The sequence below is a fragment of the Sorex fumeus genome, unplaced genomic scaffold (genome assembly GCF_029834395.1).
Source record: "Sorex fumeus unplaced genomic scaffold, SorFum_2.1 ptg000054l, whole genome shotgun sequence".
Taxonomy (NCBI): domain Eukaryota; kingdom Metazoa; phylum Chordata; class Mammalia; order Eulipotyphla; family Soricidae; genus Sorex; species Sorex fumeus.
This window is the reverse complement of record NW_026606111.1, coordinates 19,976,975-20,000,216: the sequence shown is the minus strand read 5'-3', so window position 1 is coordinate 20,000,216 and position 23,242 is coordinate 19,976,975. Positions and strand designations below refer to the sequence as shown.

General features: G+C 34.9%; 1 protein-coding gene across 5 annotated transcripts in view; it reads right to left on the bottom strand.

The window, feature by feature from the left end:
- The window catches only part of GRIK2 (glutamate ionotropic receptor kainate type subunit 2), a 672,268-nt gene that overhangs the window by 335,014 nt on the left and 314,012 nt on the right, over nucleotides 1-23,242 (bottom strand). For all 5 annotated transcript variants that reach the window (XM_056124992.1, XM_056124990.1, XM_056124987.1 and 2 more), the window contains 3 exons: nucleotides 18,480-18,661; nucleotides 12,689-12,742; nucleotides 8,389-8,562 (listed from right to left, as the gene is read on the bottom strand). In XM_056124992.1, coding sequence (XP_055980967.1) covers nucleotides 8,389-8,562; nucleotides 12,689-12,742; nucleotides 18,480-18,661 — 410 coding nt within the window. The remainder of the gene's footprint in view (nucleotides 1-8,388; nucleotides 8,563-12,688; nucleotides 12,743-18,479; nucleotides 18,662-23,242) is intronic.

The window sequence follows — 23,242 nt, the reverse complement described above, 5'->3', positions numbered from 1 at the left end:
TATTCCTTATTCTTTCTTCTTATTAAACCAATTATGAAAAAGTATAATGCACATTTTTGCTGCATTCCAGTCTTAAAGATCTAATAAAATATTTCTAACAAGTGTGATAACTCAGATCTTAAAAACATCTTTGATAAACACAAAATAATAATCTAGAAATTATTTTATATATTTTTTAAAATGCTACCTAATTTTGTAGCAAGATACTATAAAATTATTTACAACACCTGGTAAATCTTTGACTCTCTTACATGACAAAATAGCATGATAGGCATTAGAGAGACAATACAGTGAATAAGGTGCTAGCCTTGCACAGAGTTTGATTCCTGGAATCCTTTATGTTTCCCAAGCCCTGCAAGGAGTGATATATGAGCTCAGAACCAGGAATAAGCCCTGAGTACTGATGAAAACCAAAAGCAACTAATAAATAAACAAAACAGCATGTTAAATTAGAAATCCTTATTAAAAATTTTAAGCAATATTATGGTCACGGTCATGGTCCTCCCATTGTTCATTGATTTGCTCGAGCGGGCCCAGTAACGTCTCCATCATGAGACTTGTTGCTGTATTTGGCATATCAAGTACGTCACGGGTAGCTTGCCAGGCTCTGCTGTGCGGGCGAGATACTCTCGGTAGCTTGCTGGGCTCTCCGAGAGGAGCGGAGGAATCGAACTCGAGTCAGCCATGTTGACTGCCTGCAAAACAAACGCCCTACTGCTGTGCTATCGCTCCAGCCCCTAGCAATATTATGGTGTAGACTAATCAAAGAAATATCAGCTTGAGAAGTTAAAAGATTTGAATTTTTTTGTGCTAACAATGGTATGAGATGTGATTAGTTTAATATTTATTATCTACTAATTTTGTGAATTTCCAAATTCCTGTGAGAAAGTAATTTTTATTCATCGCCCAATATTGAGTGCTTGTATCAAATCCTGAATGTTGTATACAATGTAGAGAGAGCTAAAACTAATCAAAAAAGATAATATATTCATTATTTTTCTATTTCACATTATTCTCTAATTTTAGTAGATATGAAATAAATCTTTCTTTCCCAAAATGACTTTATTAAAAAATTGTGAGTATGATTTACTGTCTAGCAAAGTCATCTTTATACTTATTTTAACTGAATTGAGAATAACTCATTACAACAAACAGATGGTAATAAGCAAGGTTTGTGATTTTGAGTATAAAATGTCATGCTGCTTACTAATAGTTTATTTATCTATGGTTCTATTTTTTGACTTTCTAAAGGAAAACTTTGTATAGTGAAAGAGTTACAACGTGTGCCATTTAGTATATGAATCTTATATAGGAATACAGGATGTTAACATTTTTATATAAGCTAATCAAGTTAAATAGGTTAAAAAAATTCTGTACAAAGTCTGTTGTTAGAGAGAAATAAATGCCGAGAATGTTGGAACTTAAGCAAATAAAACTTAATCCCTTATAAGCATTTTCTACTTTTATTTTATTTTGTAAAGGGAAATGGGAACTATTTTTTCTATCTCCCTATACATTAACCATTCAATGGAAATTATTCTTAAATTGTTTTTTATTTTAAGGTATTTGTTAAAAACAAATAATGAAAATAGCTAAATTGCATTCTGTAAATGATTAGATATATTGGTAAAAAAGAAGCATGTAAAGAAAACTCCCCAGATTATATTTGGGGAAGTGAGGGCTTAGTGATCAGAACTCACCCATACATTATAAAAATAAACTGATATGCAATTATTTAGTCAATTATTGATATTTTAATAAACATCTACTTTGTACCAAGGAATAAACTTGATCCAGGGACTTCAAAGTCTTCACTCAAAAAAAAAAAAAAAAGAGGCTCTCTGGCTACTCAACAAGCTGCTTAATCCATGATCCCAGATTCTCAGAAACAAATCTCAGAACCCAGCAGATTTTGGCAGAAATCCCTCCAGATTTTATTATTAAGATTTCATAATTCCAAAATTGCATGGCCACAGCTGTGCAATATCATATGCTATTCATTATCAGCAATAGAAAACAAATTGTCTAATGTTGCCCTTTGAGCAGATACGAGTATTGGGGTGAAATCCCAAATAGTAATGGTGGGTCTGGTGTAGATACATCGAATGTTATCAAAGTAGAGAGAGAATTGTGTGGAAACCATCTGCCACACAGGTAGGGGGAGGGTGTGGGATGGCGTGTATACAAGGGTTTTTGGTGGTGGAAAATGTGCGCTGGTGAAGAGACGGGTGTTTTATCATGTATGACAGAGACAAACCTAAAAGGTTGTAACTGCTCTCACGGTGATTCAATAAATAAATTTATGAAAAAAATTTGATTTACAATCTGTTGGGAAAGAGTTATGAAATAAAATGACAAATTTAAGTAACATAAGGTGTTACACATAAAGTACATAAATGAATGTTCTATCTGTAAAATATTTGTAGAACTGAGAAGAAATTCATAAAACAGGTTTCAAATGATATGAAAATTTGAACATGAGTGGAAATATGCCAGTCACTCAAATAAAGGTAGATGGTTGGAATGGTCTGAAAGGATGTGTAGAAGATTTTTTTGACAATCAAGGGTTGGTCAAACAGGAAGTAATCATATATGAGTTGGAGATGAGTAAGCAAGAAGTTAACACATATTCAGCCTTGAAATCTTGACAAGTGAGTTCATCTTTCACTTAGCAAATGACAAGAAGCCACCATCACTGTCCTGTTAAGATCACACTAGAAAGAAGGTAGATGTAGCTACCTTATTGGTTATTATTCACAATAACCAGAATCTGGAAACAACCAGAGTTCCTGAGAACAGAAACTGGATAAAAAAAACTATGCTATATTTACACAGAGGTATACTATACAGCTTTTAGGGAAAAAAAGAAGTAATGCAATTTGCTTATAAATGGATGGACTCATGAGAGTATCATGCTGAGTAAAATAAGTCTGAAGGAGAGGGACAGATGGAGAATGATGGCCCTCATTTTTGGGGAAAAATAATACCATAGTGTGAGACTAATACACAAGGACAATAGAAACATGGGCCAGGAGGTTCCGTTAATGGTTGGAAGCCTGCTTTAGATGCTGAGGAAGATAGCAGCTGGGATAGAGAAGGTACCAGTATGGCAATGATAGTTGGAAATTGTAGGATAACAATTGATTTGTCCTTTCTCCCCTGCCACAAGGAGCTTAAGTTTATCAGGTTACACCCATCACAGTGCTCCTGAGTCACTCGCATTCCTCTGTTTATCGTAACCTCTTCTCTTTGCTCTCTTCCCCAATGAGTTAATCAACTTTTCCCCCTAACCAGACTCTGTTAATTTGTAAGGTCAGATTCTTCTAGGACTCTGAGCTTGTATCATAAGCTAATATTGCCCTTCTCTCCTTATGTCTCTTGAATAGTTTACTTTAAAGCAATGTCCTTTCTGTATAGATACAGGAAGACAGTTAATATTATGCTTTTGTAACTTAGGATTTAATAGGTTTCGAATGTTATTCACTCCTGGGCATCTGCTTTTTCGACTTAAGCCTCAGTTGCCCTTGGTTCCTAGCACCCCAAAAGCAGGGTCACGACAAGAGATCGAATAGACTCAGGGCAAGCTGTGAGCTACCCTGGCATCAAAATGGGCCAGGCCACAGTGCCACAATTCTTAACTATAAGGTAAGATCTTGTTCATAGACAAATGCTGTCATGATCCAAAAGTAATGACGAGACTAGGAGCCTGCTAGGGATAGGAAAGACTATCTAACCTGAGCAGTGTAGTCTGAAATTGAGATGGCCCTAGAAAAGCAATTCTATAAGCTTAATGTATTTCTTACTGTGTCCATACAAAATGATTAATATTATGAATGCTTATATGTTTGTTGGACAAGGAGCAGAGAAACACACCCATGGGATTCTGCTCTAGGGTGGGTCATCCTGCTGAGAGAGTATCTGTCCAAGAAGCAGCTTTCCCCCAAGGGAAAGATCTTTGCCCATATTGATTGTGACCACACCTATGTGTAAGTGCCAACCCCTCAAGGTTTGGGGATTTAAATAGGCAGTAAGAGTGGGCTGAGGGATCCAGAATCAGATTCCAGAGCCAGAAGGAGAATGAAGGGGGATCGGGAAGGAGAATGAAGTAGCATAGAGGAGGAAGAAGCAGCGGGGGAAGCAGAGAAGAGATAGGAGTGAATGGAGAGAGGATTGAAATAACTGCAACTGACACCAACCAGCCTGGTCCTCGTTTCTTCCTTTGCCTGTCCAACGCCATCGACCTCCCCGTGGTGGGGGAAGTGGTGTGAGACTGGCAGCAGGAGCGATAGACTGCTGCTGTCTTTTTGCATTTACACAGAAATGATCACTCTTGATTAGCACTATGTGCTGAGTGTAGGTAAAAGGACAAACGTGATAACCTCTCAGTATCCGCATTCCAAACTGTAATGTCCAAAAGGAGGGGAGAGAGAGAGAGAGAGAGAGAGACAGAGACAGAGACAGAGAGACAGAGACAGAGACAGAGAGAGACAAAGAGAGAGAGAGAGACAGAGATAGAGAACGAAGTGCCTACCATCGAACTGACTTGGGGTGGGGAGTGCAAGTGGTAAGGGGAATGTACACTGGTGGAGGGACCAGTATTGGAACATTGCATGATGAAATAGGATCATCAACAACTTTGCAGCTGTGTATCTCACTGTAGGATAGCATTGTTTTGTCCTTCCTGCTTAGCCTCAGGTAATTTAGGTTTATTGGGTTACTCCCATCACAGTGCTTTCTTTCCTCTGTGTATATTTGTAACTTCTTTCTTTGTGCTCCATTGACTTGTAAATATTGTTTTTCTCTTTTCCTTATGTCCTTTGTATAGTTTATTCAGAGCAATGTCCTTTTGGTATGGGCACAGGAAGACAGTAGTAAATGCTATGCTTTTGTTATGTGGAAGTCATTTGACTCTAAATGATATTTTCCTCCTGGCCATCTGTTCTCTCAACCTAAACCTCAGCTGCCTTTACTTCCTAGGACTCCTAAAGCAGAGTCCCAACAAGGGACAGAATGGACCCAGGGCAAGCAGTGAGCTATGTGCTACCCTGGCATCGAGATGGGCCTGGCCAAAGTGCCTAATGCTTAACTGTAAGTTAAGAGCTTGGTCATTGACAGATGCTGTCATGATTCAAAAGAATAACAATTAGATTTGGACCCTGCTTGGGTTAGGAATGATTAATCTGCCTAAATTCTGTAGTCTGAGTCTGTGGCAAGATGTTCCCAGGAGAGCTGCCCTAGATGCTTACTGTGTTCATACAAAAATAACTAGAGGGGCTGAAGTGATAACACAGCGGGTAGGGCGACTTACAGAGGTTCGATTCCCAGCATCCCATATGGTCCCCTGAGCACCACCAGGAGTAATTCCTGAGTGCAGAGCTAGGAGTGTGCATTGCTGGGTGTGACCCAAAAAGAAAAAAAAAAAAAAACTAAAGGAGAAAAAACACCTTAAGAGGTATTTTGCCCACGGGCTGTCAAAAAAGGTTTCTTATATTGTTTTTGCTTCCAGACAGAGTGGAGCATGAGCCTGGAGGGCAAGGTAAATAGGGGTAGAAAGAAAAACAGGGTTTTCAGAATCTGGAGGGGAGAGGTAGAGGAGGAGAATGGAGGGGAGGGGAGGTTGTGAGACCCAGGGAGACTCAGAGTGGACAGATGAGTGGGGAAAGGAAGGAAGAATGCGGGGCAAGGAAGGAAAAATGCAGATTGGAGAGATGAGAGATTGAGTAAACTGTAACGAATCAGCATCCAGCCTGGTCCTCATTCTTCCTTCACCTGCCCATCGCTTACAGCTGACCCTATCCTGTCCATACACAGCGACTTGAGAGCACCGGATACAGGCAGTGAGAGCAAGCAAGCTGCCAGGAGACCCCGTGAATGCACGTCCTTCCAAGAGCGTGTTCTTTACATGTCACAGTGATTCAATTAAAAAAAATGAAAACGTGAAGAAAAAAGACTAGTTATAGGAAAAGATATAAGGAAAGGGAGTTTAGTGAGGAGACTATTACAACAGTTAGGAGGGAAGATAACTATATCAGACATAAATAGAGCATAGATCCAGTTGTGAAAAAAAAATGTAGTGAAGAAAAGTAAAACTACAGAAGTGGACTTCATGGTCATTTACCTGAAAAAACCTAACTCAGCTGCCAATTAAGGTGCTAAATCAACCAGAAAAAAAAATAGTATGAATTCAATTCATTGTTTCCTTTTATAGATCAAATAAGAGAAAAGAATAGGAAAGTCTAAGCACTATCATCTTATATAATGACAAATGACTGTGATACTGATAATAATAGGTCTTGTTCCAAGTACCCGGGACTTTGCTGATAATCTCATTTCTTTATGGGAATAAAAGGGAAAAAATGAACAAGAAATATATAAACATGGAGATTTCATGAATTGACTAGAGGGAATGGTGCCAATACCACAATGCCAGACTATAACTCTTTGTTTCTAATAAGAGTCCTTTTATTTCCTAACTTCATTCATGGTGGAAACAGTCTATTACCATCTTTTACTAAATATTTAATGACTTATAAAATGTTTACGATATAATATTAAATGGAAAGTAAAAGAATATTCTAGTATGTGAGTTAATAAAACCCCCTTGATATATATTTTTGTGTATATATATATCTATATATGCATATATATATAGTATATGTAGGTGTATATTAAAGAAACACAGAGCACCCACATAAAGTTGGAAGACTTTTCTAATATGCAAAAGGACACACAGAAACTCCCATATATCATGAAAATATTTGGGCATGAAAGTGTTGAGATTGTCATGGTGCCAATGAATCTACTTTCTCTAAAACAAGTAATAGCTTTAAAAAAACTGAAAAGATTTATTCTGAAATTAAAAGTAATCTAGAAATTACACATAAAAGTATAGTATTGAAATAAGAATTTAAAGTATTTACATATTTTAACTATTTAAATAACATTTGTATTATTTAGTTGCAAAATTTGATTAACCATTTTTTTAGGTTGTATTCTATTTTAAATTAGATGTACATTAGGGGAAAATGTACTGGTGTTTTTAGTTAAAATCTTTCTTCCCATATGATCTCTCAAATATATGGTTAGGTTAAGATTAACACATTACAACTATGTAAATATCTCTTTTATGCAAATAAAAAATCTCCCTCTTATTACTTCTTTAAAAATTCGTGTTGATATAAGATGTTTTTAATTAAGTACGGTTCATTGTTACTGAAAACATACATATTTTCAATTATAATGTTAAAATCTTGAGGGCAACCAGGATCTCTCTACTGTCTCTATAAATATAAAAATTTTTACCACTTGATCTTCTGAATAAAATAAATATTAGGATGATTATAAAAACAACTGTAATGACCTAGGAACAGAAATACTGTCAGAGAGCTTAACTATTTCCTGAAGTGTGGTAATATTATTTTCCATAGAAACAAAATTTAATTTGAGTATAGCATGCATTTATAATTTAAATGCAAACCTATCCAGTCCAACAAGCTCCTTTGACTACTGTGTTGGACATGTGACTAATCTAAATTAGTATGTGTTGTCAAATCACCACACTTTCAAAAGTTTAGTAGGAAAAAAAATGCAAGATATATCAGTAATGACTTTCACATTGACTATTTAACAGAATCACCATTTGATGTGCTAAATAAATTAATAATACTGACTTTTAGCTGTTTTGCACTTCATAGAAGTCTATTTTAATTGTAGTTTAAGTAATATGTACAAGTTACTGCAACTTTGCCTCAACTAATTACCTTTTGTATTTTCTAAAAGGCTATTAGGGGAAAAATTATGTATTTGTTTTGCATTATATATCTGCAGCGATTGTATAAAGAAGTAAAATTCTACAATTTTATAAGACAATTGTATAAAGAACTAAATTTACACAAGCATGTGCATAACTTTTAAAATTTTATGTGTTGATCTTGTTTTGAGGTTTAAACTATGACCTTTAAAATTAAAGGTTCATAATTATAAATTTAGCCTTAATAATGAACAAACTCAGGGGAAAGTTTTTGTGACATAAATCATTTAAATAATATCAGATATCAGAAACCAGGATGGTTAAGCATTAGTAGTTAAAAACAGAAGGGTAAACTTTGGGATAAAGCCTTGTATTTTCTCTCATTTTCCTCTTGTTGCTATTAATAAAAATTTAAAATCCCAACACAGTAGTATACTAATGTTAGTTATAATGCTTTTGTGATACTTGGATATAAATGTAAATTTCTTATATGTAATAGATTTTGGAAATATAGAATTATTTGCAAAATTAGTTTTGATATCATGCCTGGAATAACAAGCAATTAAACTTAAAGGTCACTCCAGAAAATTTATTCAATACTAAGCAGAGATAGACGATCATTAAATTAGTGCTCCTACCGTCATGAATCCATCCAGCAAACCGGAATCAGGTTTTGGAGGTGCCTGCAAACGTTCCATTGACCACTTTTCAATAATGGAAGAGACTTGAGTATTTTCTGTATTTAATATTCTGAACCCAGTCATGTTTACTCCACTATATCGGTAGGGCTCTACATCAAGAGCAAAGAGGTCCTGAAAGATAAATTTATTTTATGTTATTATCAACAGCATAATCACAGACTTGTATAATTGAATTATCACTCATTCTCATTTCTCCTAAAATAGCACCATACTGTGACAAGTGATGTGAAACATTACAAATCACCAAAGACACACACACACACACACACACACACACACACACCTCAAGATCTCAAGAGTTGTTGATATAAATGTGTACCTTCTACTTTAATATGTGTAGGAAAATAATCTGCCACACAAAATAAGTCTTTAGCAAATGTGATTTTTATGGCAGTGGTTCTAAAAACTTAGACGGAGATAAGTATTTCTAAAAAAAATCTACTTGTAAGCTTCTCCCTTAGGGCTGTCTCTCAGAAAAACCTATTTTTTCTTATCTTTTCAAAGGAGAAGAAATGACTTAAGTCTACATTCCTTTGTTTTACTTTTCCTTTACTGATAACCTTCCAAGTTGGCCCACCTTTCTTACCCCAAAGATATTCTGAGCATTATCTTGATTATTAAAGACAGTATCTGAAATCATATATGTGAGCTACCCAGTCTTTCATTGATTTTCCTATGGTCACGGTCACGGTCCTCCCATTGTTCATCGATTTACTCGAGCGGACCCAGTAACGTCTCCATCATGAGACTTGTTGTTACTGTGTTTGGCATATCGAATACGTCACGGGGAGCTTGCCAGACTCTGCCATGCGGGCGAGATACTCTTGGTAGCTTGCCAGGCTCTCCAAGAGGGGCGAAGGAATTGAACTTGGGTTGGCCATGTTGGCCGCTTGTAAGGCAAACGCCCTACTGCTGTGCTATAAATTTAATATGTATGTATAATTAATAAAATTTTTTACGCCTTCTCTAAGTAAACTGCCTGATGTTGTTTGTATCTGTCCAGCCTCTGAAAAACTCAGAGGGATACAAGATGGTTTCCTTTTGCTCTGACACGTCTATGTACATATTATGTATGCTCTGACATTGTAACAACAGGCTTTATGATAACCTGCCATTAAGAGTTACATAAACGTTATTCTCAATGATAAAAAATAATGCCTTTAAATCTCATCCATTAAATTTTACTTTAAGCTGAATATCTTATATATATATATATATATTTATATATCCTGTTTTCATATTTGGTCATGGACTCTCTGCTTTTTTAAAAAAAATGTATAAAATATACCTTTTAGCTAATGAACTCAAAGATGAGAGAAAAAATAATAAGAATGGATGTTTTACACTGGAGAAATAGCTCAACAGGTTGGAGCATGTGCTTTACACGCAGGGATCCAGGTTTTATCCCTAGAACAAAATGTCTTAGATCACAGTCCTGAGTACTGTGATTACAAGCATGGAAGTACAGGAGTAGGCCTTAAGTACCACTGGGAGTATACCCCAAAGGAAGAAAAATAAAAAAACAGACTGGAAATTTTGGATGTACAAATCTTGCATGATCCTTTGTCTTACATGATAGCTAGCAACCATCATGTAAAGCAAGCCTTGAGATTTTGGTTACCCTTTCCAATTTATATATAGATGCTCTTACTCTGCCATTCTGTTTTCCAGGATAAAGGAGGCATAACTGCCACCAAGTTGAATGTCACTGTATAAACATATAGCATACAGATTTTTGCTCTCTTTTTAGCTGGCATGGTTAATCCTTACATTTTTTATGAATAACTCTGGAGAACCTGAGCAAGATTAATACAATTGATATTGTGAACAGCTTGCCCTGGACTCACACAGCTCCACAGGGTACGTAACAGTAATAAAATTCAGTGGAGAACAGCTGACAATGGTTTGAGTTGTGAAATGTTACAGGAAAGATATAAGAAACACTTAAGTTTTTCTTTTATTGTGTTTAAAATTTAGCCAGGGAGATTATACATATCCATATCACTCTCTCTACATATCCATGTATAGAAACATGGATTTGTATTTATGTAAGTAAAAGTAAAGTAAAGGCCCTCCCGTTGATCATCGATTTGCTCGAGCGGGCCCAGTAACGTCTCCACTGGAGACTTTGTTGTTACTGTGTCTGGCATATCGAATACGTCACGGGGAGCTTGCCAGGCTCTGCCATGCAGGCGAGATACTCTCGGTAGCTTGCCGGGCTCTCCGAGAGGGGCAGAGGAATCGAACTTGGGTCAGCCATGTTGGCTGCGTGCAAGGCAAACGCCCTACCACTGTGCTATCGCTATTAACATATATTTGTATGACATTTTTAATATCTAATTTTTTAATTTCTTATCTTTTAAAAATATGTAGATAATTTTTTCAAAGGAGCCAATCAATAATGCTAAGGCTCAGATAATGAAATGCAGCAGGAATCAAAAGAAAACAAATGCATTTCAATTTCATTCTATGCTTTATTTAAATTCTTTCTTTTTTTGGGGGGGGGGCACAAACTCAGCAGAACTCAGTGTCCCTGCTAGAAGTAGTCAGGGGTCCATGCAGTGCCTGGTATAAAGCAGTGCATTTCTACCCTTTGAGGTCTCTATCCAGTCCAAATTTCCATTTTTATACTTCCGGCTCAGCTTCACAGAGCAGATGGGATCTGAGCTTCTGTTAAAGAATGGACTCACTTTTGATAAGAAAAAGGAGGCCATTAAAAATGACAGTAAACACACAAAGATTAGGTAACATAAAACCTATTCAGGAAACTGATCAGTATCAGTTTACTATATAAGAAAATTCATGAAGGTGAATAGCAGCAAAAGAAAACCAGAAAAACTAGAATAAACTTAAACAAAAAGTCTTCAATTACAGGCTAGTAAATTCTGCCTATTTTAAATCAGTTTTTTTTCATTTTTCTTCCTGAGGCCCTTTTGATTCCTCTAAATTCTTATAATTATGTTGAAAACAAGTTGCGACTACATTGAAGTATCATTTAAATCATGCCTCTCACTTTCTCTCCACCTATCACTAAGTTTTTCCAGACTTAAAAAATATATCTTGTCGGAAATGATGTAGAGATACAACCTCAGTACTTGCCAGCAAAATATAATATATGGCATAAAGAATCTCCATTGAAGCAGCTATTATAGGAAGTAATTGTGATCAACTGAATTATAGTAATTTAATTTGGCAGCTTCAAAACTCCTCAGTGAGGAGACTAACTGGGAGACTCTTAATTAACAGAGAGAGAAAGCATCAGTTGGACTGATTGTTGTTCAAAATAAGGTGGGTGACAGAAATGTTTTGGAGGAAAAAATGAAAAAAACAGGAGTTTTGAGGAAATTGAAAGGACGCGAATTTAGGAAACAGTATATTAAGATTAAATACTTAAAATTATCAAAGGTCACAACAATTAGAATGTCTTCAGCAGTACAGTAATATACAACAATTTAGGATTATTATCAATATACATTAAGATCTCATTTTAACAAAACTAATGAAGCTCTAAATAACAGCCAACACAAAACCCAAAAAGTAAAAAAAAAAAAATTTAAAAAGGGGGGAATGAAATGGAAGCTTAAACATGAGATACTCTCATATTTGGGGTATAGCAAGAAAGAATTTGTAAGAGACAGAATTGTTTCACAGCTAAAACAGAAGAATAAAATATAGTACTGACAAAATAAAATATAGTACTGATAAAGTAAAAGCTAAAGAGCATTCAAGTTTGATAACATTGTTAAGTTAGACTTTTGCATAATCTAAAAAAATTTTCTGATGGGTATACAAAGACAAATAATAAAGTTAGCAATCCATTTTTCAATTACAAATTAAGTCAAATTGGTTTTTCATAAATTCTATGATAGTATAGAAGAGGACAGAAAATTTAATTAACTAAAAAAGCAACTTAAATAAAATTTATTTTCATAAAGTAAATACCAACATAAAAATTTGCGTTCTTTTAAAATACTGATTTCTCAGCAAACTAATTTTAAAATCCATTCTATTATGAAAGTCCTCTGAAACCATATATATAAGACAAAATATTTTAAATTGATAAATAGTATTATTTCAAAATCATCAGCTTCCCGAAAGTTTTTAGTTATCTTTAATGATAATTGGTCCTTGATCTTATCAAAATAAAGTACATCTTATTCTTATATTCAGCTTACTTAAAAATTTCTTATCCTGAAAAGTATAATTTAGAGCATAACCTTTGTTTTAATATACTTACCAGAGTCGTAAAGATGTAATGATAGTATTCTGTCATCATTCCCATAGCTAATGCCTGGTAAGCAAAATAAATAAATAAATAATCAATATAAAATATTGATATAGAAAGTACATAGTTTCTAGAATACACTATTAATAAGACAAGGTGATGAAGAATCATCGTATGTTTAGATTAAATCAAAACTGGATCAAACCATGTTTAAAACACCTTCAAAGATTAGAAGCAATTATGAAAGTCCTCTGGATTCCTGGTTTTGCTACTGTTTTGTCTTTTGGCCATACCTGGCTATATTCTGGGCTTACTCCTGACTCTATGGTTAGAGATCACTCCAAGATGAGTGGGGAGATAATATAGGGAAAAAAAACTGGGTCAGCCATTAAACCTCAGTAACCTGCAGGGCAAGCATCTCACCCACTATTTATCTTTCTAGATTTTAGAATTTCTGAACAAAGTATTTTGATAAGAAACCTATTAGGTACTGACTAGGTAGATGCCTCAATAAAGCTGAAGCACATGCTTTGCATTAATAGGCCCTGGTTCTATGTCTAGCACTCTATGATCCCCTAAACAGTGCTGTAAGGATTGTGAGCTCTAAGCCAGGAGTAGCCTCCGAGCATTTTCTCCTGCAACACCACTAAAAAACAAACCAAAACAAAAAACCCAAAGTCTGTGAAATGAATGTTTGAAATTACAAAATGTGGTTTTACCAGGGCCAGAGCAAGCACCACGGGTAGGGCTCTTGCCTTGCACATGGCCTACCAGGATTCAATCCTCAGCATCTTCTATAACTTCTGAACCCACTGAAAGTGATCCTTTTTTTTCTTTTATTTATTTATTTATTTTTCTTTTTTTATTAGTGAAAAACCATGAGGTACAGTTATAGGCTTACAAATTTTGTGCTTGGGTTTCAGTTATACAATGATCAAGTGCCCATCCCTCCACCAGTGCCCGTCATCCATCCCCACGGGTCCCAGCATCCCCCCCTCCAACCTTCATCCCCCCCCCCCCCCCGTCCCATCCTGCCTCTGTGGCAGGGTATTCCCCCTTGTTCTCTCTCTCTTCTTTTGGGTACTGTGTTTTGCAAGAGAGGCTTTGAGTGGCAATCATGTTTGGTCTATCGACTACTTTTAGCATGCTTCTCCCACCCTGGGAGGGCCCTCACAACACCCTTCATTTGGTACTCTCTTCTCTATCTGAGCTTCCTTTTCACCCAGAGCCTGTGGCTGGCCTTCCATTCATGGAGCAAAATTCCTGGTACTAATCTCAGCCATTCCTGGGTGTTAATCTCCCTTTTTGTTGCTTTATGTTCCCCAGATGAATGCAATCTTTCTGTGTCTATTCCGCTCCTGAAAGTGATCCTTAAGCTCAGAGCCAGTAGTAAGCCCTAAGCACTGCTGGATGTGGCAAAAAAATGTGGCTTTACCTGTTAAAGGATTAAATTTGTCACAAGAATCTGAAATTAGAACATTTAAATTTATTATACTTGTAAATTCTCCTCCTCAACTGCCATCTAAAGAAGACTATCCTTTTATTTTAATGAATAGTACAGTATTCCCCAATTAGGAAAAATGTGTGGCAAAGTACAGTGCCAAGACCAACTGTGAGTTTTGGGTTGTTGATTTTATATGTGTATATATCTAGTGCTATATATATGTATATGTATATATATCTACATATATATATACACACACACATATATATATAGCTTTAGAGATTTATTGCTTTAGAGATGCTTTCTTAGCAGTAAAAAAAACAAATGTAGATCACTATTAGAAAATTACAAAGGCATATTTTTTATAAACTTTAATAATAGATCAATTTCAAATTACTTTGTTTCATGCCACAGTTTGATATTTCTCACCAAGTTTAGCTCACAATTCTATCACAAGGATTTTGGGATTAGATTTTTCCAGCCATAAGAAATGTTTATTTAGAATCTGAAAATAGAGAATGCCTTTGAAATAGCTGTTAAAAAATCATTAAGTATAATTATCTACCCTACCTGTAGTTTCTAAAAAATTATGGTTATGAACTGGTATTAACTGATTAGTTACAATAAAAGTAGTTTTCTACAATTCAGAAAAAAGGGGTAAATGTGTAAAATTTTGAAGCATATAAGATGCATTGTTGAAAAAGCATTATTAAAAGGTTGCAACAAAAAACTGAGTAGAAGAATTTAGGAACCAAATCACCAAATTTTTCTCCCCAATGGATAAAAATAATATGATCAATTATACTCTAATAAAATTCAGATACAAAATGCAAAATAATTTCTCTTAGAAGTAAAATTTTACAAGACTCTCTTTGAAAAGGGCATTTATTAAGGCCAGAGAGATAGAACAGCAGGGAGGACGTTTGCCTTGCTCCCAGCTGACCTGGGGTCTATCCTTGGCATCCCATATGGTCCCCCAAACACCACCAGGTGTGATTTCTGAGCACAGAGCCAGGAGTGACCCCTGAGGATTGCTGAGTGTGGCCAAAAAAAACTTTAAAAAAAAAGGAAAAAAAGAGGCATTTATTGTTCCTGATGGGTGTGTATTAAAGGCTTCCCAAATATAGAACCATTCCATAACAGTTCTAGATTATACTTGTTAACATTATTTTAATCAATTAGCATAAAAATAAAGCTAAATAAAATTAACAAAATTGAAACCCAGAGATATCACTATACAAAATGCCCATGTAAAGCCCAAGATGTTTAGACACCGTTCTAAAACCTTTGCACATTTTAACTAAAGATTTTTTTTAAGTATAAGGACTATTATTACACCTACTTTATAGAAAAGTAGGAAGCTAGGGCTTTAGAGGAAGCCAGGCCATAATTATGAAAAAGTTGATCAACAAACTGAGATTGAGTATATATGAACATTATTTTGCTACTATTTTTGAAATAATTGTGTGTACATTTCACACCTGATAAAGAAAATGTAATTAGTATATTTCTCAATATCAAAATACTGTTAAAAGATTTTCAGCCTACAGAACCGGAGTGATCACTCAACAGGTACAGAATTTGTCTAGCATGCTGTAGACTGGAGTTCGATCCCTGGCATCCTATAAAGTTCCCTGAGCACTACCAGGAATAATTCCTTAGTGCAGAGCATAGAATAACTCCTGAGCAATGCTGGGTATGTCCCAAATTCCTCTCCCCACAAAAATTGATTCCCAACCTTTAGCCCTTTAGCTAGAGTAGTAGTGACTATGATATAAAAATAAATTCCACGTGCAGTAACCATATAATATGCAGCCAGCTTATCTTCAAATAATTCTAGAAGTTAAATTGCTCATTTTAACAACTGGAGAAGTGGACTTCCACTTGTTTCTTAAAATTCATGAAATTTGAATATTAATTCTTGCTATTGTAAAGTTTATTTGAATCTGATTTTCTTTGTACTAGGTTGAACATTTTAATTTTACATTCTTTGGTCTAGACTTTCAGGTTTTTGACCACTGTTTATTTTCTGTGACAGAATATCCATAAGAGATTTTGATTCAGAACATCTTGGCATTGTCATATAACATTCTCCAACAAATTTTGGGTACAAGAGAAATCTTTTTTAATTAAAGCACCTATGCTAATTAGTGTACTCAATTTGCCTCAAAGAAAGTTTAGGAAGTCCCAACTCTCCCCATTTTTAAAGCTCTAAACAAGACAACTTCAAATTTACTGTTGCTCAGTATTCAATGAAATATGTCTGTACAAATAAGTAAAGCAAACAAAGGAATAAGCAACAAAGGCTCATCTGGTAAATCCATCCCTTTTCCAGTATTCTCCAAATATTTATTTTAGGTAAGTCATACTTTCTGGAATACTACCTATGCTGTCCAACTATACAAATTCTTTTAATTCCAACATAAGCCAATGTTAAAGAATCTTAGAAAATTTTAAAAAATCATAAAATGCAGCCTTATTAAATGTAATAGAAGAAAGCTATTTGCTCTCTTAATTTCTAGAACAATAGTCACAAATATGATACAAATGCCTTTTAGGACATGTAAGTTTAAAAAAAATTATTATCATATATGTGGTCTGCTAGTGTCAGAAGGATAAATATGCTTGCTTTTGGTATAATAATATTAATAAGATTCTATATTAATTTTCACATTTTTATTTTACCTTTGCTTTACCTTAGATATAATATCTATTTTTTGTTCTAACATATAATTTTATGTTCTAAATATTATTAGTATAATTTTGTTTTCATTTACAAATAGCAACTACACTTATAAATAAAAGTATAAAATAATGTATACATCAGTAGAAGGCAAAACATATTCTATTATTAAAGCTGATAGACATTCTCTGCCCTTTCCTTTACATACATGTTGAAACCTAGAGAAAACTGATCAAAGTTCTGTCACCGGCCAACAGTAGAGTCTTACGAAACCAAACCAGCCGGAAGGTTTCCTTTTCCAATGTGATCAATAATTGCTTAGGCCACAGTGATAGTATAGCAAGTAATAGGCTGGCCTTGCACAAAGCAAACCTGGGACTGACCTCCAGAATCATATTTATTCCTAATCCCTGCCAGGAATGATCTCTGAGAGCCACAGGATGTGGTCCCAATTACCACCCACTCCTAAAAAAGAATCTTTAGTTGAAAAACAAACCCTTACTTTCATTTGGTACTTTATTGGGTCATTTTAAAAATTGACCTAAAAATCTCAAATAGAAAGCTACAAAATATAAAACAGAAAGCCACATATAAACAACCCTCATGTTTAATAACCCAAACATAGCATTAGGAGAATTTTCCAAATCTAATGAAATGCCGTTCTGTAGTGAAGCCAATATTTATATTGAAAGATAGAACAGACATCTGCTTAATAATTAGCTATGTATCACAAGCATTTATTGTTAGCTATATTTTAATGGAGTATAATATGTTATATGAATCTATATAAATTTCTAATAGAAATAATTTTATCCAAACATAAGAGATTTCAAGAAAATTGACTAGCTCCAACCACTATGGTTTCAGTTAGTATGCATAAAATAGCTTAAAAACAAAATTCATTGACATGAGTTTCAATCCAGACTTTAATTCACAAAAAGAATATGGCTTTGTACTAGCCATTTTACGTCAATATTGATTTTCTCATCCACAAGATAAAAGCTAATAATTTCTCATTTCAGTACTGCTTTACTGCTATGAATTATTTCATTTGATATATTTGATATATTTTTATACTTTTAGGTAAATTAAAGTTTAGTTTAGAATGAATACCGGTAAAAAAAATAAAGAATGAATACCGGTTATGATCATCACTAGAGGATATGAAACCTACACTATCTTTTTCACACTGCATAGGTTAAATTGCCTCATCTTCCTTAAACTCTCTTTTTTATCTTTAACGAGGAATTAGTATCAGTATCAGGTCGGATGTATAAGAACTCTCACTGAAATGCAAACCAATATCAAATACTTTTTGTCTGATTCATTCTTGTGGCTGAATGACACAATCATTGAATCCTTTTGTTTGTCTCTCCCTTTATTTTTTGCATAGAACATAAATAACTATCCCATTCATCAGTATTTTAATTAATAGAAAATAAAGTTACATCGATAACCTCATACTTCAAATATTCTCCCTTGAAGATCATCAATATTGACACTTCTTTTAAGACAATTAAAAACAATCGTTGGGCACTTAGATTAAAAAATGCTTCAAGGTGACTTTTCTGGCTTTAAACATCTATCAATAACATTTCAATTTAAAAAATCAAAAGGCCATAGTTTAAATACAAATATATTACAGGAACTGAAAATTTAACTGATTTAAAGATTACCTGCTTCAAAATACCCGCTGCCATTTCATGGCTACAGTCAAAAATTACATGGAACTCTTTGCCTCTTTTCATTTCTTTTAGTAAAGGTTTTGCATCTTTTGTATCAGCAGGGAGTTGACGGATTTTAAGTCGCAGATTGTACCTTGATGGAGCTTTGATGAGCTCTTGCAAACGAATAAGACCTTCAATGAAAGTTAAAAAAAAAATTAGAGGGAAACAGAGTAGGTCATAAAGCTCATAAAGCAGACTCATTTACTAACCATGAATATGTGGAATTTACAGTGTGGCTATTAAAAATCCTATTTCAGAGTTGTAGAGGGGGGTCACAGGGGTTAAAGAGCTTGAGTTGCATGTTGCAGACTCCATTTCAATTCTCGGCGCCCCAAGGTACTCTGAGCACTTCTAGAAGCAACCCCCAAACACAGCAATGGAAGTAGTCCATGAACTCTGCTAAGTGTGGCTTCATCACCACTACCATCAACATCATCAGCAACATTGTCATCATCATCATCATCATCATCATCATCATATCATCATCATCATCATCAATTATTTTGATTTCAGAAGTCCACACCCCCAGATATTCTGTTAAAATAATCATTTATCAACCTCTTTAAGATATTTTTCCAAACATAGCACTGTAGCACTGTCCTCCCATCGTTCATCGATTTGCTCAAGCAGTCACCAGTAATGTCTCCATTGTGAGACTTGTTACTGTTTTTGGCATATCGAATACATCACAGGTAGCTTGCCAGGCTTTGCTGTGTGGGCGGGATACTCTCCATAGCTTGCTGGGATCTCCAAGAATGGTGGAGGAACAGAACCCAGGTCAACTGCATGCAAGGCAAATGTCAACCTGTTATGCTATTGCTCCAGTCCATAACTTAATACAAATAATTTAAATATATAAATGAACATAGAATAGATTTCCTCCCTATCCAGATTTTATTTCTTGTATGACTTGAAATATTTTCCCTATATAATCTCTCTGCACTTACACATAAGTACAGTTTTCTTCATAATTCACACTCTAATAGTTGCTTTTTAGCAATATATTACATGTCACTGAAAGTCAGTGATTAATCAAGTCTGTTTTTAATTAATAGTGTTTTGAAGTTAATGTAATTTATATTCTTATCTCCTATTGATATAAAGTCTGGTTACTTCCTCTTTTTGTTTACAAGTAATGGTCCATTAATTTATTGTATTGGGCTGGAGTGATAGCACAGCAGGTAGGGTGTTTGCCTTGCACACGGCTGATCCGAGTTCAATACCTCCATCCCTCTTGGAGAGCCTGGCAAGCTACTGAGAGTATTCTGCCTGGATGGCAGAGCATGGCAAGCTCCCCGTGGCATATTCTATATGCTAAAAACAGTCACAACAAGTCTCACAATGGAGACATTACTGGTGCCTGATCTAGGAAACTGATGAACAACGGGAGGACAGTGCTACAGTGCTTTATGTAAAAAATAAACATAAAAAATCCAGGAAAAACAAAAAAAGCTAAGCTTTCTGAAATAAAATATGCCCTAAGAATAATTAAGTTCATTATAAATAAAAATTTTCATTTGCATTGCTTTCTTTGCATAATAATACCATCAAAAATAAATATAACCAAAGTTATAAAGCAAAAATACTCTTGAGAAACACACAAATTTATGCTTCAGAAAATAGATTAGCATTACATTGCAACAGAACATAGAAGTATTGTGTTTGGGGTCATGCCTGGCAGTGCTCTGGGTTTACTCCTGGCTTTGTGCTCAGGCATCAATTCTGGCAGAATTCAGAGATCTATATGGGCTGGCCATATATAGGGTAAGCACCTTGCACATTGTACTAATCTTCCAGTCTTACTATGCAGTTTAAACTAAGGGACAGGTCATTTAATAGTTTCTTTTTATTATTAAAATTCTTCACTTTTTTATTTTGTTTTTTTTTTTGTGCTACACCTGGCAATGCTCAGAAGTTACTCATGGCTCTGCATTCAGGAAATTACTTCTGGCAGTTCTCATAAGCCATATGGGATACTGAAGATTCAACCCAGATCATGCATGCAAGGCAAAAGCCCAATTTGCTGTACTATCTCTCCAGTCCCAATTCCTTTATAGAAACTTCAAGTAACAAAAACCTCTTAAGTAGTGATACAACGCCTACTGGTCCAGCCTTTCTGGAAAACAATATGGTCAGTCCTTCAAAAACTAGAAACTGAGCTTCCATATGACCCCATAATACCATTTCTGGGAATATATCCCAACGGTGCAAAAAAACACACTAGAAATGACATTTGTACCTATATGTTAATTGCAGCACTGTTCACAATAGCCAAAAATCTGGAAACAACCCAAGTGCCCGGGAACAGACGACTGGTTAAAAAACTTTGGTACATTTACACAATGGAATATTATGCAGCTGTTAGGAGAGATGAAGTCATGAAATTTGCTTATAAGTAGATAGACATGGAGAGTATCATGCTATGTGAAATGAGTCATAGTGGGAAGATATAGAAGGACTGCACTCATTTGTGGAGTATAAAATAACATAACATGAGGCCAACACCCAAGGACAGTAGATAAAGGTCAGGAAGATTGCTCCATAGTTGGAAGCCTGCCTCATGAGCAGGTGGGGAGAGAACAGCTGGAATAGATAAGGGATCACTAAGAAAATGATGGTTGGAGGACTTGGTTGGGATGCGAGAGGTGTGCAGAAAGTAGATAAAGGACCAAACATGATAACCTCTCATTCTCTGCATTGCAAAACCACAATGCCCAAAAGTAGAGAGAGAGAGTATGGGGGATATTGTCTTCCATGGAGGCAGTGGGAGGGTGGGAAAGGTAGGGGTATATTGGGTATATTAGTGGTGAGGAATGTGCACTGGTGGAGGGATTGGTGTTTGATCACTGTGTGATTGTAACTCAAACATGAAAGCTTGTAACTATATCTCAGGGTTAATTAATAATTAAAAAAACAAAAAAAAAGAAGTGATACAAAAGATCCAGTATATAAAAGACAATGATAAGAATAAAAGATCATTCAATTATCTCCTAGATTGGAACAAATTAAGTGATTTTATTTTTGCCTCTCCCTACTCTTGGTTATTACCTGCCTCTTTGCACAGCTCATTTCTATATTTATCTCTATTTTTACATTCTCTGAACAAGTAACTTTAGGCGATGATGTATTATGACAGACAACAATAAATAAAAATGTTTGTAAATAGTTATCTGAACTGTCTCTTGCTTTTACTTTAAATTAAAATACATTTAAGTATAGCTAAGAAATGACTGTGTATTAAAATAGCAAATATCTATGAAAATGGAACTTGATATTTTTTATTCTGGTTTTAAATATACAATAGGTATTCTTACACTATAATCTATGTCAAATTTAATATATTGCAATATAGTTAACAACTAAATTTGTGACCATTTTCAGTATTTTCATCCTTTAATAAGACATGAAAATTTAAAATACATATAGCGATAGCACAGCGGTAGGGCGTTTGCCTTGCACGCAGCCAACATGGCCGACTCGAGTTCGATTCCTCCGCCCCTCTCGGAGAGCCCGGCAAGCTACCGAGAGTATTCGATATGCCAGACACAGTAACAACAAAGTCTCCAATGGAGACGTTACTGGGCCCGCTCGAGCAAATTGATGATCAACGGGAGGGCCTTTATCTTACCTTATCTTATCTTATCTTATATAAATCCATAAATATGCTTTATGTACATTCCATTTCAGAATGTCCCATAAAATTTACATAATTGTAAGTTATGTTAGATTTAGTCATTGCCAAATCCACAATAGGGCCAGAGCGATAGTACAGTGGATAGGGTACCTGCCTTGCAATGCCACCAATTCAGGTTAAATCCCCTGTAGCCGATATATTCCCCCAAAACCTGCCAGGAATGATCACTAATTCCAGAACCAGAAATAAGTCCTGAACACTGTTGGGTGTTGGTTTTAAATCTTGATTCAAAAATCTATGATCCGTTGAACTCTATGCAAAGCATTTTATATCTCTTAGCTTTGTTTTTACCTTTTTATAAGGGACAATCATGTACATATAAATGAAAAAGCCACTGCTATGTATTAACTCAAAACAGATATTGAAATAAATTAACTTCATTTAAGTGACTGTTATGATCGTTACTATTTTGAGTAATTTAGCAAGAATAAGGTTATTGTAAAGTGTCCTGGTTAATAAATATGCTCTTAAAATTATTTAGATATTGATTCAGACTAAAAATCTAACAATGACAAAATTATGAGAGATTAATTTATTATCCAAGTAAAGGAGGTCATTACTGATTAGCCCAGAAATTTTGAATTGAAAAACCTCTATTTCAATTTTTTTAATTGTGAAGGATAAACTATCAATTGTTACTTAAAGCATTGATCCTAAGCATAAGTACTGCCAGTATTTTCCAATTTTACAAACTCATATGCATAGTCCACTGAGTCACTTATTTTCTTCATGCATGTATATTCCTGCTGTCACTTATGAACATCAGTTTCCAGTTTCTCTAGAGAGTAATATCGAAAAGCTATTTTTTAAAGACTGTACTTGATAGGATCTGCAGAGCCTGGTAAGCTCCCCATGGCATATTCGATGTGCCAAAAACAGTAACAGCAAGTCTCACAATGGAGACATCACTGGTGCCCACTCAAGCAAATTGATGAACAAAAGGAGGATAGTGCTACAGTGCTACCTTAAATGTATCATACATCAGTAAATGTATTTTTATTAAAAAAAAAAACTTATT